The sequence below is a fragment of the Struthio camelus genome, chromosome 4 (genome assembly GCF_040807025.1).
Source record: "Struthio camelus isolate bStrCam1 chromosome 4, bStrCam1.hap1, whole genome shotgun sequence".
NCBI classification, from domain to species: domain Eukaryota; kingdom Metazoa; phylum Chordata; class Aves; order Struthioniformes; family Struthionidae; genus Struthio; species Struthio camelus.
Window position 1 is genome coordinate 35,365,975 of NC_090945.1, and position 17,354 is coordinate 35,383,328.

Here is a 17,354-nt window from a genome sequence, read left to right on the forward strand (position 1 = left end):
CATTTATTTTGCAGGAATAAATGACTGATACCAATCAATTTGATACTGAATTACATTAAAAGGCAAGCATACTGTTTTATAAATTAGCCTTTCTAGGAACAAAAGCCTTCTCACTGGTGAAATATTTCACTACAGTTATTGCAGAGAAATTCTTTTTTATTCTATTGCTTAGAATAGAACAGCAACAGACAACTATTGATTGAAAAGATGACATTATATGAAATTTACTTTTTGAGTCATTCTTTTAAAATTTAGTACTAATGATAACATTTGTTACAGAATGAAAAATATTACCTACAAGTAAAACTAATTTACAAGTGAAGCCAAGATTTTATGCAAATGTGTCATAAAAAAAATCATTAGGAAAAAAAGTAAGGGTAATTAATCACAATCAAAAATTATACGTCTTACAGAGAATGGTAGGTTTGTACCCAGAAGCAACATAGAAAAGGAAATCTCTTCTTAGGAAGATGCTATTCAGCAAGAAATATCAATAAAAGTTTGGAACAACGGTATCAAAGATCAGACAAGATGCAAATCCTTCTATAAGTCTCTTATTTTTAAAGCATAGAGTGAGCAAAAGCACGGAGATCACGACGTAACCGCAGCTGTTGAGTTTGGCAGGCAGGAGAGCTGACCATCTACAGCAGTGCGGTAGAGAAGGTATGCGCAGCAACTGCAAGGAGGCCCAGAAAGGCCTGGTACAGGCACTCTAACCATCAAAAGCTATTGACAGCTCAGTGTACTTTATGGCATGCCTCAGGTCTCAGGCTCCTGGCTGCACCCATAAAGGACCAGGCTAGGACATACAGTAGCTCCTCTCTGGCCCACATACTCTGGGTTTCCACCCCACAGAAATCAAGCATGTCATGATAGGAGGGTATGCACACAGGTCTCATGCCAGCATGACGCACATATGCAGAAGTTCTCCTGAGTCCACTAATGCTTTACAAAGATTAAAACTATTGCCATGACTTCCATTTCATAGGCAAAAGTTTGCTTCAGCTGAATAGCTATTTCATTTTAATTTCAGAGGTAGGGGGTTATTTCTGCATTGAAATGGCTGGTGGTTTTTTCTTACTTCCAAAAGTAATCTACACGTAAGAAACAAAGAAGATATCAGCAATACTTCCTTCAGAAACATGCACTATTACATTCTCACAGATTTCTTTGTTGATCATTTGCTCACAGATTTCTTTGTTGATCATTTGAAGACTGGTAAATTTTACTACTTGTTTAAGGTCCAAGCTGCATCACATATGTACAGCAACACTCACAGAATTCAGTAAAAGATAAGACAGAGCAGTTTGTCTCTAAAGACGTGCTACCCTCAGTTCCTCCGGAAAACAAAGGGAATCTTCCCACAGGCTGAAATCCCTCCAAAGTCAACTGACTGCAATAGCCTTTCCTGGCGTGCTTCAGAAATCCCATTCTCTGCCACCCAACTCTTCCCATGCATTTTCTGAGGCAAGTGTTAATCTAACTTGAAGCTGTGAATTTCCCAGGAAGGAAAACAAGTCTAAGAATTAGACAAGGCTGTGCCCAGCTACCTTTGCGGATGGCAGAGCACGACAGAACTGACTTATAACTAAGCCTTCCTGATTCAGAAAGCGCAGATATGATTAAAAACCTCAACACCTGTTAAAAATCCTTAGAGTCAAGAACTGATGTGATTTATTCCAAACAACCTGGTTTATGAATAGGCCCAAAACAACGTTAGGTTTCATCAGGCTCAAGCCATCTATTCTGAATCCCCGCCAGACTTACAGCCGTCCACCTCCGGCTACAGGCAGAAAACTGTCCCCAAGCGCTTCCTGGGCTTTACTACCTAAGGAGATAAATACATTTTTTCGCCTTCACTTTTAACCCACCTGCCCACCCACCCAGGCTACATTCCCTAAACCCTCGACACTGGTACTGTGAGGCAGCCTCATCTGTGAAAAGCCAGGTAACATAAACGACCACTGGAGGGGAAGCGGCCTCTTCCCCCGATCCGACGCCAGGACGGGACTCGCGCTCAAGAACCGCCACCTACCCCCTCCCGCCCTAACGGGCGCCCAACGGACGTTTAACGGCCGCCTCGCGGGGGAGGGGGAGGGGCCCCCACGCCCGCCTCGTGGGCCCTGCGCGCGCCGCAGCCGGGCGCCTCGCGTGGCAGCACGGCCCGTTTTCCCCATTTACGCTCCAAAAACCAGCAGCGTTGCTCCACTCGCGCGGCGGGCCTCCCTTGTGCCGCCGCTGCCCCCTCACCGTCCGGCAGGGCGCCGCGGGGCCCGGCCATGCTCCGTTGCCGCCTGGGCGGGCGGGACGCCCGCGGCCTCGCCATGGCAACGGGGGGCGGGCGGCAACGGGGCCGCCCCGCCGCCCTCCCGCCGGGCGGTGCCTCTCCCCGCAGAGGAGAGCCGGCGTTTGGGCAAGGGGCGGGTGAGCCGCGCACCCCTGGGCCGCCGCCCTGCCTCAGGCCCTGTGAAACGGCTGGCGGCCGCCGGGCGAGGCGGGGGCCCGCGGGCTGGGCGACCCGCAAGGTGGGACGTGGGCCAGGAAGGGTACAGCAGCTGTGAGAGAGCAGCACAGCTCCAGGTTTTCAACAGTGGCCTGTCCCACGCGTGGAGGACATTTCTGAAGAGCCGGCTGGTTGGGTGGAAGAGGGCGCTGTGACTCATCGTCCTCCATCCAGTCTCTAAGGGAAGTCGGATGCGCCCCCAAAGAAGCATTCAGCTACCCGTTGCAGAAAGGCATTCGTCAGGAAATCAGTATACTTAAGCTAACTGAAAGGTGTGTTTTCAAGACACAAGCTTTTGACGGCTTTTTGGGAGCTCACATGGGATTGCCTCTAAAAGCCAAAAAGGTCGCTGAAGTTGGCGAGCACAGAGTCAGTGGCAGTGCTGTGCTGATACTAATAAGGATGCTGTGTGGGCTGTCTCGTTGATTGTAGGTGCACACTTACAGAGAACAGGCTTTTTTTCTTTCAGGGCCTCTCGGGCATCCTTCAGGTCTTTTGAGCAATGGAAGATAGGAGGCAGAAAGTCCTAGAGTTAATCTCTAGGTAAGTGGCATAAAAGCTAACAAGTTCTGGTGTGTGGAATATGTTGTCACTTCATGTTGATGAGAGCATGCTGCCCAGTTACCGTGATCCTTCTAAAGGACTGATCAGCCGGGGGGGCTAGGAGTTCATAAGAAATGGAAATATGGAAAAGGAACCAATGAGCTTTTGCTAAATACAAATCGAAATATCATAATTGAGATGTTAAAGCACAGAAAGAGCAGAGATTTTTCAGTAGCCTGTATTCCATTGTTGGAAACCTGACACCAGCGGAAGAGGTCATTTTTAGCACAGATTTGACCTGGTTGTTACTGCTAAAACTGGCTGGAAAGCTGGAATGTCAAAATCAATGGTTATAATCTATTTTGGAAGGATCAAGTGGACAGAAAGCACTTCATCAGAATTGGCATTACCTGTTTCTGAGTTGATGGCAATCGGAAGCAAATGATCTTGAGTGTTTATGGGTCAGTGCTCTGATGGATAAGTCGGGAGTTGACAGGGTACTTAGCTGATATCAAATCACACTAGAGAACAGCATGACCTATGCCTTACCCATCTACAACATATAGGGGAAACACTGCTGTACTGTGTTATGCTTGAAATGAGTGACATATGCTGGAGGTCTCATGCTGCCAATGTTAAAACGTCCTTGGAATTTGAAGATATTTTAAATGCCAGTTTCCTAACTCAAAAAGTATTGCATCCAACACAGGGGATTTCTATATTAGACCTCATCTTGACAGAGAAAAAGGAACTGATCACAGAACTAAAAACAGCTTAGGTATAAGTGATCATGATTTGATCGCATTTGTTATGTGCAAACAGAATGAAGTCCAAACTAGTAATATATATATATACGTGGTGCTTTGAGAGGACTAATTTTATAAAGGTGAAAACAATTACAAGGTGAGTTTATTGGGAGAAAGACTTTAAACTGAAATGAGAGAATGATAATTGCAAATGGTTTAAGAATGTTAACCTAGATACCCCCAAAGCCATAATTCCACAACTAAGAAGGAATACATTTGTTGAAAAGCCAATGTGGCTTACAACGAAAACATATATGACATAGAAGAGGGAACGCAATATTATACATATAAATTGGAATCTAGGAAGTGTAGAAAATTACTATGGGAAGCAAATGGTTATAAGGGAAAATATAAATAGTCAGTAGAGTTAAAGTGAGGAAAAGATTTTTTCAAGTACAGAGCATACAAACATCATCTGAACGGTGATAAGACCCATCAGCACCTTAAAGGGAAAGCCTTAGTAAAAAATTTGGAATGCTAAAATACATATATATTTATTCTGTGCATTTAGGAAGATGGCAGATGTTGTAGTTATTCTGTATGGTACTGAAGAGTTATTTTCTTTTCAAATGATAATGTAGGAGGATGGTTCAACTTCAATTACTAAAAGAAACCTCTGGCATCACAGAGTTTTCAGTGAACGTCTGAAGATGTTGTTTGCTTTCAGCAGGCCTTGGAACACTAAGACATGTACATGAAGAGAGTAAAGCTAATAGTCTTCCAAAACTTTGAAAAAATAAATGAGATAATAGTAGTTTACATGAACATGACATTGGTCACAAGCCAAATACAGAACAGCCAATGTAAGATTAATTTAATTAAAAATTTAAAAGAGGACAGATAATTCCAGTTAACTTGGGCTTCTACTAAAAAATAGATCCTGACAAAAGGACTTTTTTTTCTTAATGAGGTTGCAAATTTCACGTATTGATGTATTTTGATTATACTCAAGTAAAGCATTTGCCTTATTATCATATGGCTTTTTGCATAAAGTACTGCAATGACACGAGTATTTGCGTACTATACCTAAACTTACAAAGAAAACTTATAAAAACTGAAAAAGATAAAACAGGAGATTGAAAGTTACTGGCAATATTGTGGAAAAATAAATACTTTACAAGCAGTCATTTTACACCACTGGTAAGAGACTTCTGCATTAAGCATATATAATTCATTTGACTTGGAAGCAAAGTAAGAATTTTTTTTATGAGACATTTTACATGTTCAAAGGATCCCGCATGCCAAACAATATGTAACTTATAGAGGACACTTTTAAAAAAGAATCAAAGGCAGTCTACATCTGTATAGTAATAGAAAGAGGCAGTAGCCTTTCTGTGGTTAAGGATGAACCCAACTCCTATTACAAAGCTGTGTTGTAGCACCAATATAATTTGCCTAGAAATGTTTGGCCTGAAAGTCCTGAAGGAAAAAAGTGTGTATTCATGAAAAAAAATTTGGATTACTAACATTTTGTGTTGTTACCATTGGAATTGGCCTCTGCCAATTCTATAACCACTGATAGTGTCCAAGGAACGTTACTATTAGCAGAGCAACTTAGCAAAAACTGTTTGTGTACCTGAAAAATTTATCTCCTTAAGCAAAATTTTGTGTTCAGATGTTGTCCTACTCAGGTATCAAATCTGTAGAGGCAAAAAGTGCGATATAGTGATTATTGTGTGTAGCTGTTACCTGTAGGAAATGTGCCTGTGCAGCTTTAATGGTTGGCTGAAAATGGGATTGTTACTATACTGTCTGCATTTAGATGCAGTAAGACCAAAAACTTACCAGAGCATACTGAATACTCTTGCATACTGCTCTTAAAACGAGTTAAGAATGTGAGCTATTACTTTAACTATATTTAATAAAAAATGAAATAGGTGTTACAGTTCATAAAAGACAATGTAATGATCCTTGCAGGTATTAAAATTGCGCAGGGCACCCCTCATCTTTGAACGGTCCTTCTGCTTCCAATGGAAAATGCAGGAGGGAGCAACACATTACACAGGCCTGTTCTACTTCTCCATCTTTGCCCCTCATAGCTTTGATTTTTTCCATTACCTGTTACCTGTCCACCACAAAGATCAAAATTGAAGCTTCCCCATTCCTCCATTGTAGAAGGGGGATAGGGGAAGAGACTTGGGGAAAACTGAAGTGATCGTGGACGACAATAAATGAAAGAGGAGAGAGAGAAAAGCTCAAAGCGTTAAAAATACAAAAACAGGAGTGGGGCCGCACTGAGCATGCTACCAGGGCAGGAATCGCTGTTCCTTGATGTGTACAAAGAGCCAGTGCAGGCTGTGGTGCGGTGCTCCATGTGGAAACATGACAAGATGATGGAACAGAAATAATTTCCTAAATCTCTGGGATTTCTTTCATCAGACTTCCTCCTCTGGGACCAGGGCCAGGATTAGAAGGAGATAAATGAGAAAATTCTGCAACTCAGTGAGACCTTGGATGACATACTAAACCAGACATTGGTTTGGGACAAACTTTAAAGTTGTCTCTGTTACTAATGTTGTTTTTCATACCAATTGAAATATACAGAAACTTTAGAAAACCAAAGAATTTCTGTAGACAAATCCTGGAAGTTTGGCAGTCAGTACTTCTAACTTCAATTTTAAACGTTTCATATGAACTTTCTTTAAAATAAAATAGCTACAAACCTGTCATGTCTCCAAACAAATAATCTTTCAGTAAAATGATTCATTTTTCCTATGCAACTTTTCCTTAGAAAAAGGAAAACCCACATGTATACTTTTCCGATGTTCCTTTATTAGTAGAATGAATAACTTAGTGTTCTATGCAGTTAACATAGGCCAGGTACCACGAGCAACTTTTTCCCTTTACACACATATAGAACCATTTCCTCAAGCACAATATAAAGTTTTTCTTTCACTAGATGCTTTATTCGTAATCACTCTGTATGTGCTGCTACCACTCTGGTTTCTTTAGAGATGAACATGAGGAATTTGTGGGCCAAACTGCTAGTATGGAGCCCAGTTTTGCCATTTATTGAGCAGCTTCTTTGGCAGTAGGTACTGGTAATGCTGTAAAACCTGCTAATCAGGTACCAGCATGAAGCTAGCACTTAAAGAAGCAAGCACGGTAAACACAGAGGTAAACACAGAGCCGTCACAAATAGAGGTCCTGATAAAGGTAGGAATTAGCCATTTCACCAGGTCTTCTATTTTACTGCAAGGAGGAGACTCTGCCAGGCAGGATTGGGTGCTGCTTTTTTGACAGCAGTAAAGTATAATTTGAATATAAAAGTTAACCTTTACTATAAGATCCAGCATTTTTAATTTTAGAGGCAGTTGTAATGCATAACTGAACTGGCTGATTTTTATCTTATTTTTTCCTTTAGGGCAAATACCTATTTAGATCTGAAAGAGTAGTATCATACTGACTAAAGATTTCTAATGTGGCACTTACATCCTGTTTAACCAACCTTAGCAAATATCTCTACCTCATGTATCTCCTTTTCTAGCTTTCTGTTTGAATGATGAGATGGAGACAGCAGCGCTGATGAAGATCAAACAACTTACAGTGTAGAAACTACTATAAGAACCTGTAGTCTTGCTATTCATTATATACATAGTATGCGTCAATATACCAGATTGTTGTCAAGTTCCACTGCTGGCGTAATAGGCTCAGGAAAGAGCCAAATATTTGTAAGAGAATTCAAGTCTCCATAATCTTTATTCTACTGTTCTTGTCATGTTTCATCTCACTGTAGCATGCAGCTGGTATTTAGATGCGAGTGTTCCACGGTAATATTAGAGCAAAAGCATTAGACACACTATGAGCTTTTATTTTATCAGACTTTCCATTTCTCTTTGTTTATGTCAGTTTAAACACTCTAATAGGAAACTAAACAAAATGGGATGGTGTTGCGCTACTCTAACATGCTAGTAAGCATCTATTTATATCAATGGTTCTACTCACTTCACATGAAACTGTTCTATGAGTAACAACTTAATAACATAAGTAAACTTTCCCAATTTAGCCCTAGACAACTAGTTCTAAGGGCTGATACAGTTAAGAGGATAAACATAATTATGGTTTACTCAAATAAGCTATGTTTATTTCAATAACAATGTAATATTAATGTTATGAAGGTATGGAATATGCCATGGTAATAATGAGGAGCAGGCAAGAAGCCATGCAACAAAAGATGAGAGGAGGGTTTTTTTTCTGTATTTTTGCAAAAATAACATTTCCTCTGCCATTGAAATAAGGGCTGTAGCAAAAATCTCTCCTCTTCAGACCTCATTGTTCTGCAGGTCTAGAGATTTGAGTTTTATGTTATTAAAAAGAGGTTATAAATATTTATTTGTAGTCCTAGAAGGTCCAGAGATACTGCACTTCAATTTTATGGCTATCACAAATAATTATTTGGGCTGCTCTCAACAAACTGGATTTTGTTGTCTCTCTGAGTCCATATTGGTTGGATTCACAGTAACCTAACATATTTCAGAAATGTTTAGACCAGTATTTCTTTAATCTGAGAGTTATCTACAGAATAAATGAAGAGGTGACATACTATAAAGGTTCTATTAGCATGTGCTTGAGATCACCTATGAAACTTATTCATGAGGGATGGAGTCACAAGTAATACTGCTTTCCAAAACTCATGCTTTTAAGTCTTTTATATCACACTATTGTAGGCCTTATATTCTACATATATTACAGAGAAAACTGCCCCAGGATTAAAGAGTTTTAGAAACAGTTATTCTGAACATTTTCGTATAGTCATTTAACTGTAAAGCTATGCATACAAGTTATCAAGAATCCAGTGATATACAGCACAGAAGGAACCTTAAAAACATGAACAAAATTGACCCAACATACACTTTGTTTGTAATTGCAAAAATCTTTGAAGTCCACTTCTCCAAGATCTTCAAAAGCAAACAGAAAAGGTTGTAAGTTAATTTTAAGAAATCTAAATAATGACAGGACTTTAGAGAAGTAGTTTTAGGCTTTAAAAAGGTCGGTCAATATATTGGATCCTCGCAGCCTCTAAGAGGGGAAAGTTTCCCTCTCTCTCTCTCCCTCGCTCTCCTTTTCCATTTCCCTCCCTCTGCATCTCCCTTCCTTTCTCTCCCTGTCTCTTCCTCATAAAACTTTTGTTTTGGAAAGTCATGTTCAGTGGACAGAAATCAAGCATATCAGTCAAAGTCTTGATAAATACAGGAATCTCATAGCCAAACAATTTATTACAGTAAGCTTCAATTTATCCTGTTGATATCTCATCCTGTTTCAGTGATTGCCTGAATTCAGGTATCCTTACTCATAGATTTATAGGCATGCATCTCCTACTGAAACATCTGTAACATTATCAACTCACTTTCTTTAGCTTTTTCAGAAAACTTGTCTAGAAAGATTTACTTAAAAAGTTAAATCACATAGCCTCACTGACTCAACTGACTAAGTACAACAACTTTTTCATCATCATAACAATATCTATGTGACATCTAGCTTAGCATCATGAATTATGGGGTAAAGGATAAACAACCATTAAGAAATTAAAGGCCCACAAAGGTGCAGTTTGGTAAAGGATAAAAAAAACCCCACAGGGTATGTATAATCAGATCTCTCTCCCCTGCAGAGTAATTATTATCTTTCTTTCATGAGCGTCAAAGACCTGGAGCTTCTCAGTGCCTCAGGCAAGTGAGTTTGAAGGTCTCCTTCATGACTGAATGGAAGATAGTAATCAGAATTTAGGTTGAGATTATTTATAGAACATTAAAAAAAGTTTTATGTTGGAGCTGATACAAACAGTCACTGTAATCACAGTTAGAAAATTTTACTGTATTATGTGTATTCAGTGTGCCATTGTCTGTTTACTTTGGTTTATGTTGGCACGACACGCCTTGTTTCATGGAGAACTGGACTAGCTTTGCCTAATACAGTTATCCCCATTTAATTTGTGTAGTCTTCAGCCTGTAATAAATGGAAGCCTGTGTGGAAGAACAGTGAAATCTGGATAAAGATGTCTTTACAATCCCAAGAGAAATAACTTATTCTTAACTAAGTTTTCATTTCCTGAGACTGATTTATCTTTGCAAGTATAATAATTTGTAACAGATTGAGAAAAATTATGATAAATCTATGCATTGTTACTTAAAACATGTACAGCCAATATCCTGACTGTGTTGTAATTAATTAAATATGTCTTTCTTTATGCGAATGGAAGGGAGTGGTATTTTCAGTCCTTCAGATTCCTCTGAGTGCATTTCATAATTCCATATGTGGTATGTGCCTGAACCAGAATCTAAGTAAATCAAAGGAGACACAATGAAAATGAATGAAGTAATGACAATAGAGTTATCCTGCACAGTTCTCTTCCTTTTTTGATAGATTAAGCTGAAGTTGGTGAAAAAATTATTTGACATCACTAGAAAGATTAATGGTTAAAAAGCGAGCTAGCAAAAGGTGCTCATCTTAATTTGTGCTGAAGGATACTTTTTTTTCTCAATAAGCAGAAACTCTTTAAGTTTTACACCTGGTCCCTGAAGATTGCTTATTATTTCTATTAAACTCTTATTGATTTCTAGTTCTGGTCACACCTGTGCATTGCATCTCAGCTTAAATTATGTTGTAAACAGTGACACAAACAAGTAACTGCATACTATTTATAGGTAACGTTTCATAATTGAGGTCTTGAGACCTTTGTGCACTGCTGCAGTGAAAATAATAAATAGCAGTGTGTTAACTGCATAGAACAGGTATGTTCTGAGGTGCAGGGATCTGAAATGCTTTTTCCAGCTGACTTGTAGAACGCTGTCCGTGACAACCAGTGTTGCTTTTGGCCTGCTTTCTGTTGACCTGTGATTTGTTTAACGTGTTCAGGTGGGAGAGTAGCACCCAGTCATGGGTCACCTACATTTTAAATATTTACCTATTTGCGTTCAAAACTTAAAGTAGCTGGAGTGAAAACAGCATGGAAAGGCAGTTTCTAGGAATATATTATTGTGTTATCATTCCAGAGTACTGAGACTTTTAGTGTCTCACTGAGACAGTGTGCCACTGGCTTAGTCTGCATTTTCCTCTTCTGCTAGTACACCAAAGACAGATATTGTCCTCTTTGGGGACAGTAGGTCTGGGATTAAATGGATGTTTTTGCTCCACTCTGTAAAATCTTTTGTACCCATAAGGCTAAGAAGTGTTGCTCTTTTTAGGTATAGCAGATGTTTACATATAACTTAGAAACTTTGGGGATGAAAAGCACTATGTGAATGTATACTTCCACTTATCTTCACAATGAGCTTAATGTAGTGTGATAAAATCATTGCATTATATTAATGTACTTTTGTCTTAGTTTCCTAACTAAATTATTCTAAGGAAGTTTCTGAACAACACGTGATTGTTGTTCTCAGCCAGCCATAAAAATGATACTGAAATTCTAATTGGAGGCCATTTTAACATTCCCTATAAGCAACATGAATATTGGCTTCATTTATTAATTGTAACTGATTAGCCACAAGGCAAACATTTAATTAAACCTTGAGAGACAATAACATTGCACATAAATTATCCATTTCAGAGCACATAGGTCTTTACATTTCATTAAACATAGTTTAACCAATAACCACACATCTTAAGCTCAATCTCTGTTTGAACAGGTTTGAAGTCAGGAAGTGCCCCAGTGCACTGTTTTTTTCCAGTCGTCTATTTCTTGATGCATTTTGAGTTGTATTTACTTACTGCTTGTTCATGCTGCTTTCCCGATTAGTGAGACCATCAGTCATATCATGGCTGTGACTATCAGTTGTATCATCCGTCCTACCAAATTATTACTTTTTAAATTATTTCAGAATATTATGAAAGGTACATTAGGTGCTCAAGAGCTTTTTAAAAGCAAAGATCAAAACAACTGCCATGTTATATAGCTATATTTTGCAGATTTTTGCTTTGAATTATTCTTGTCCCTATGCAGCTACTTTCTTTTCTTCTAGAACTGACTTTTTTTTTCCTACCAGAATACGTGTTTATTGTTATGTGTGTTTTTCTGAACACTGCCGTTATATTAAATGCATGTTTGAGTATGCAGTTCAGACGTAAGCAGCAAGATGACTGCTTAACAAAATAGTATGAGTCTTAATACCCAGTTATTCCTAAAAGCTCCCACACTTAACATGAGTTTGAAGGGACTATAATCTGCTCTGTGAAGTAATTTAAGAAGTAAGAACACCCACAAAGTACTCATGGTCATGTATGAGCTTTGTGGATGGGTACTTTTTCTACAGCATATTTTGTCTACCCACTGCATTTTCTGAATTATGTAGAATTAGGCAAAACCATCTGACAAGTGGATGAGAAAAAAAATTACCCGATAAAAAGAATAGTTTTGCTAATATAGAAAAACACTCTTTCTTTCTTCAAATGATTTTAAAATTTACAGTCCAACCTCAAAATTAAAAGAATTTGACAAATATATATTGTACACTAAAATTATATACTAAATAGTGTTTCACTGTCCTATGATATTGCCTAGGGAACATAGGGAAGCATGATGTGAGGTTTGCTTGATTTTCCCTTCAGTGTATTTATATTTAGATTAAAGAGAAATTATGCATGAAGTGTGTAAACATATTTACCTGTATTTGACATTGCAAATATTTTGTGGAAGTAAATCAGAACGAAAGCATAGAAACTAAGGAGGCTCCTGTAACTGTCACTGCCAGTCCATGTGCCTACCTTCCTGTTTTCCTGGATTTTGTGTAAGGAACGCTCTTCTTAGGGCAGGGACCTTGCCTCTCTATTTTCAGTGTCTTATTTTTACAAGCACTGAGAAACAGCTTCTGCTTTAATTGTGCGACGAAAGTAGTTCTGAAAATCAGTCTTAGGGGCACTACCAAAGCTTTGCAAATAGTTACTGTTACTACTAAGACATTAAACTCAGACAAGCTACTCTTATTTGTAGTAGACTTTTTTGAAAGAAATCACCCAGGTCAAGTACACATGATCTCCACCAAGGGAGCCAGTGTGAGGACTAAACCTATTTTATCAGATGGGCCCTCTCATATCCCAAGCCAGTTACAAAGCACACAGCAATGTTCTTTGTATATGTGGCCTCTTTTCCTTCAGGTTCAGGGACAGGCTGTGACTTCTTTCCTAACTTGTTTTCTTTTCCTTTTAGGAAAGAGAATTTTGTTTTAGATTTGGAAAGCAGAGGAAAAAACAGCTAGAAATCAATTATCAAATAAGAGTAATCAGACAAAAAAAATCTAAAAGCTGAAATACAATAGATTTGCACAACTCTCTGTGAAGTTTAAATGTAGGTTACTCCATTCATGTACAAAGATATTTAGACGGCAAATGGAAACTAGCTGCTGTGATGCACATCACATTCATATATAATTGAAGCACCCAAGAGTAAAATACTCAGGCACAATAGATGACAACTGATAAGAGAAGAAGTATAAAATGGGAAGTACAAAACTCTGGGGAGTATAGAGAATATCTAACACAGGCTGAAGAACCTACAATAGCTGTATTTAAATTACCAGATAATACAAAAATAGTAACAACTGAATTGCTGAAGCCAGAGAATTCAGGGAAATACTGCCAACACACAGAGCTACTGTTGGAATGATACTGTGCAAACCAGTGATAAATCAGTAATATTTACCTGATTTTCTTCTTTACTACGATTCACAGAGAAGAGGAAGATTTTCATTAGTTGCAATATGTTCAGAACAGCGTAGCACCGTTTCCTTGGTGTAAGCCCTTGTCCTCGTGTCCCTGGAAGAACTGCTTCACTCACTCACTCGCTGTGGGTCTGACTCAAGAGGAAGCAGAGGGAGTACTCTGATGGAGTTGCCATTTGCTGCCATTTGTCGTCCCTCAATCTTTAGGGAGGTCTAAGTGCAACTCAAGGTACCGCTGGTCCAGTCAAGCCTCATCTTTTTTCTGCTTGTTTGTCTAGTCAACGTAGCATCTTTTGGAGAGTGAAATTGAAGACAGCAGCTGGCAGTGACGATTTAGAAGCATAAATTCTGAAAAGGACATATTGCTGTGGAAGTAGATGAACATGGATGTGTGCAGTTGCAATAGGCTTTGACATTAATGCCTTTGTCTTGTGCTGGCCACATGGCCAGGACTGGTGAGACAAATTCCTTTCTAAATGTGAAACAGGAGTTTGCATCAGATAGTTTCTTACGAATTCAGCTTTGAGACAGTATAATATTTATGGACAGTGAATATTCTTGGCATTGATTCTTCTGTGCACAAACTTCAGACCATTGAAACTAGTACACAAATATGTAGTGTTTTTATACCAGAATTTCCTCAAGCTCAAAGAAATTGGGCATATTGTCTACCTTGTTCTATTCTGACCATAATTTTGAGCAAAGATGTTGACTTTCTGATTTTTAAATCTCTCCACCCCAAGCAGAAGAGAGGACTATACTAAGGGCTCCTTTTCTTGGGACGTAGCTAGAAATTCAAGACCTTTATAACTGTTATATTTATGTCATAACAATGTCAGTCTTTAGCTCTGCGGTTAGATGTTGCCAGATACACATTCTTACATGGTGATTAATGATAATTTCTTTGAACAATGTTATTTAATCAGTTTCAATTAAGTACTTACTATCTCTGTCTTGAAACAAGCTGAACTGAAATTGCAGTTCAGTAATCTGGCTCAACATATCAAAGCAGATCATCATGCTTATGGCACAGTAATGACCATGTGGACAGGTGAGATCAAGAGCTCCACAGTGCTGTCATGAACTCTTGGTTTTTGTGTTTTGCTCTTGAGAGAACCCAAAGAGAACCCAGTAGTTACTCATTTTGTTCTTTCCAGGAAAAATCTGTTCAAAGTCTGTTCCTCTCAGATGAATTACTTATGCACGGAAAAATGCATCAAGACACCCTTTACAGATGTCTTTAAGACAGGTAGTAGCAAGGGTAGGACATCAACATAGACAGACGGATAGCTCATGAAGTAATATGACACAAAATTCATGAAATAAAGATTTCATGAAATAAAATGAAAATCATACATATGTTCCTCAGATCACCACTGATTGCTTAATGGAACAATTTTGATTTAAACTTTGTAGGTCTTTGCAGAATATCTGCTTCATTTATAAGTGAAGAAGCTCTAATCAGACCTGCCATTCAATCTTAAAAGATTCCTTTCTGTTAGATAGTTTCTTATCCAAAAATCTTGTGTTTATTATAAAGGTGGTATAATATCTCATTCTTATAACGCCAGTAAGTGGCCGGTTAGAAAAAAAGGCAGTGGAATAAGTCTTTAGAAAAAATCACTTTATATTTTTGTGCTGTATGCTGTACTTTCACTAATTGATCTAAAGTTATCATAATATAGATAGGAGAAGAGTTCTACCTTTGTATTGTTGCACAGTGTAAACAGAGGAGATACACAGCTGATAATTCTATGCATGATCTGAAAGTTAAATTGATCAACTAATGTTAATTTTCCTGGGCATTACAACTCAGTTTTGGGTAGGCAAATTGTATTTACCTGTACAAATCAAGCATTTCTTTGCTTTGTTTAAACATTACTACAGAATTTCTGTAGCAATGGTTTGACACACTATAACCAACAATAGCAATTCTGCAATTTGGGGTAATTACCGTAGAATATTGTTATATTTTTTAAGTGTGATACTTCACATCCTGTTTCACTCAGCAAAACTCAGTTTTTCATGTTTAAAAATCAATGTGCTAAAAGGTTAACACATAAAAATTCAAGTTCATAGTTCCAGTTATGCAGCTACAGAAACAAATGTGAAAACCTATGCTTTCATGCCTATAAATTTATATATATTATATACAACCTGTACACAGTTGCAGTTCAGCATGAACTGTCACATAAAAGGGTGACAAACCCTCAATTTTTTTGGAGATATGTTTGATTACTAAGGTAAGGAGTGGTAGCTAATTCCGAGAAATAGAAACGTAAACAGGTAAGAATACGTGGATCTGAACTGCTATATGCAAAATATCCAGTAGAGTATTACAGAAACGATCTCATTCTTTGATAAAACATCTGTGTTGTAGCATGTAATCAGTGGACATCAGCCTAATTATTTTTGGCTGGCTCACAAAACACACTAGAATGCACAGCTTTATATACTTCCACTGTTATTTTTACTTGCTATTACAACAGTTATTGCAGTATTAGTTGTGTTGGAGGGGGACAAGCTACTTCATCTAGGGATAAATTTTTCAAAACCAAATCTAGGATTAAAATACTGACCTCACTTCATATTCTTCCGTGCCAAATTAGCTGTTGGTTCAAATTTGTATCTCAAATGAGAAATGCATATTCTTGTTAAGAGTTGGACTTAATATTAAAGCAGTGAAATGCTCAGAAGAACATATATTCTCTAAAGATCACAACTAAGTCTTACCTGATTGTTTGCATCTCCAGAGTAATTCAGGTTGTAAAAATCACAGCTGTGATTCACTTTGGAGCATATGTGACAGGACTTAAAAATTTATGGACCTTAAGTTAGTCCAAGATAATGTCCTAGGATGTCTTCGTATCTAAGACCTTTGTATGTTCATGAGAGAATTCTTGAACACATGTTGCTGCTTGCTTTTCCTTACAATTTTTTTGTACTTTAAAATACTCTCTGTCTGTCTTTCCTGCACATATATCCATGGTATTTTAGTCCTAATTTTCTTTTCAAGCATTAGCACAATGGGGGGGTGGGGGGGAGTATAAAGAGCTGACATCAGGTATTAGTTTGCATATCCTTTTTTGATTCTAGTCTTGTTCTTTGTTTCAGCCATTCCCATTGGTTTATCCAGTTACCTCTTTTGAACTTCTTGTTACCATATAGATAACTGGGTATCTTGCCCAATTTTTTTCTATGCAGAGTAAATGTGCCAGTCCTGGGCTATGAAGCAGGATCTACGGTCAGTCTTTATGCAGTATTTAAGCATGTATTTCTGGAAAGATTATTCTGATGTTAGTTTTCTCAGGCTTGCAATGTTAGGCCACTGAAGTCAGGCGTGGCTAGTAAATTAGAACCTGTAGACAAATCAGATCTGTTATTTCGTATTTTTCAAAACGATTACAACTAAAAACCAAATGATGTGTGACTAACATATCTATCTTCCCTTCCCCCCACCAAAGCCTTCTCAAATCCTGTCAGTGACATACAACTTTGCAATTTTTATGCTTTCATTTCTGTGAATTTTCATGGGATTCTACTATTTATGAAGTGACAGATATCTCTGGAAGGCTGGGGTTGATGTAATATGTAAGAATAATCAGATCTCCAAACATGCAACTTTCCCAGTATGTTTGCCAAAAATTTGCAGATACAGCTGGTAGAAAACCTGAAACGTTTTTGATTAAATGTATTGTTTGACAAAGATCTGTGTATATATTTCAAAACTGATTCATCATTATGGGCCAAAATATGGTTTTGAATTGTCCCAGAGTAATAATCAAGAATAGTGCATTACATAAATTACTGCCATATTATTAAAAAGAAGTAAAACGTGGCCGTGTAATA

The 17,354-nt window shown here is 38.1% G+C and overlaps 1 protein-coding gene and 1 long non-coding RNA gene across 8 annotated transcripts in view; one reads left to right on the plus strand and one right to left on the minus strand.

The window, feature by feature from the left end:
• The window catches only part of TTC29 (tetratricopeptide repeat domain 29), a 219,937-nt gene that overhangs the window by 133,639 nt on the left and 68,944 nt on the right, over positions 1–17,354 (minus strand). The window contains exons 1-2 of one of the 5 annotated variants that reach the window (XM_068942227.1): positions 2,251–2,281; positions 1,768–1,828 (exon numbers count right to left, since the gene is read on the minus strand). Coding sequence is in view for 3 of the 5 variants with exons in the window: in XM_068942223.1 (XP_068798324.1) it covers positions 2,036–2,177 (142 nt within the window). In the remaining 2 variants the exon portion in view is untranslated. Of the gene's footprint in view, positions 1–1,767; positions 1,829–2,035; positions 2,316–13,486; positions 13,854–17,354 lie in introns of those variants that run through there. The other 4 variants (XM_068942226.1, XM_068942225.1, XM_068942223.1 and 1 more) reach the window with 4 other exon arrangements.
• Positions 2,392–17,354, plus strand: part of LOC104153369 (uncharacterized) — a 58,541-nt gene continuing 43,578 nt past the window's right edge. For all 3 annotated transcript variants that reach the window (XR_011140953.1, XR_011140954.1, XR_011140955.1), the window contains exons 1-2: positions 2,392–2,775; positions 2,973–3,046. This is a non-coding gene — a long non-coding RNA (uncharacterized lncRNA). The remainder of the gene's footprint in view (positions 2,776–2,972; positions 3,047–17,354) is intronic.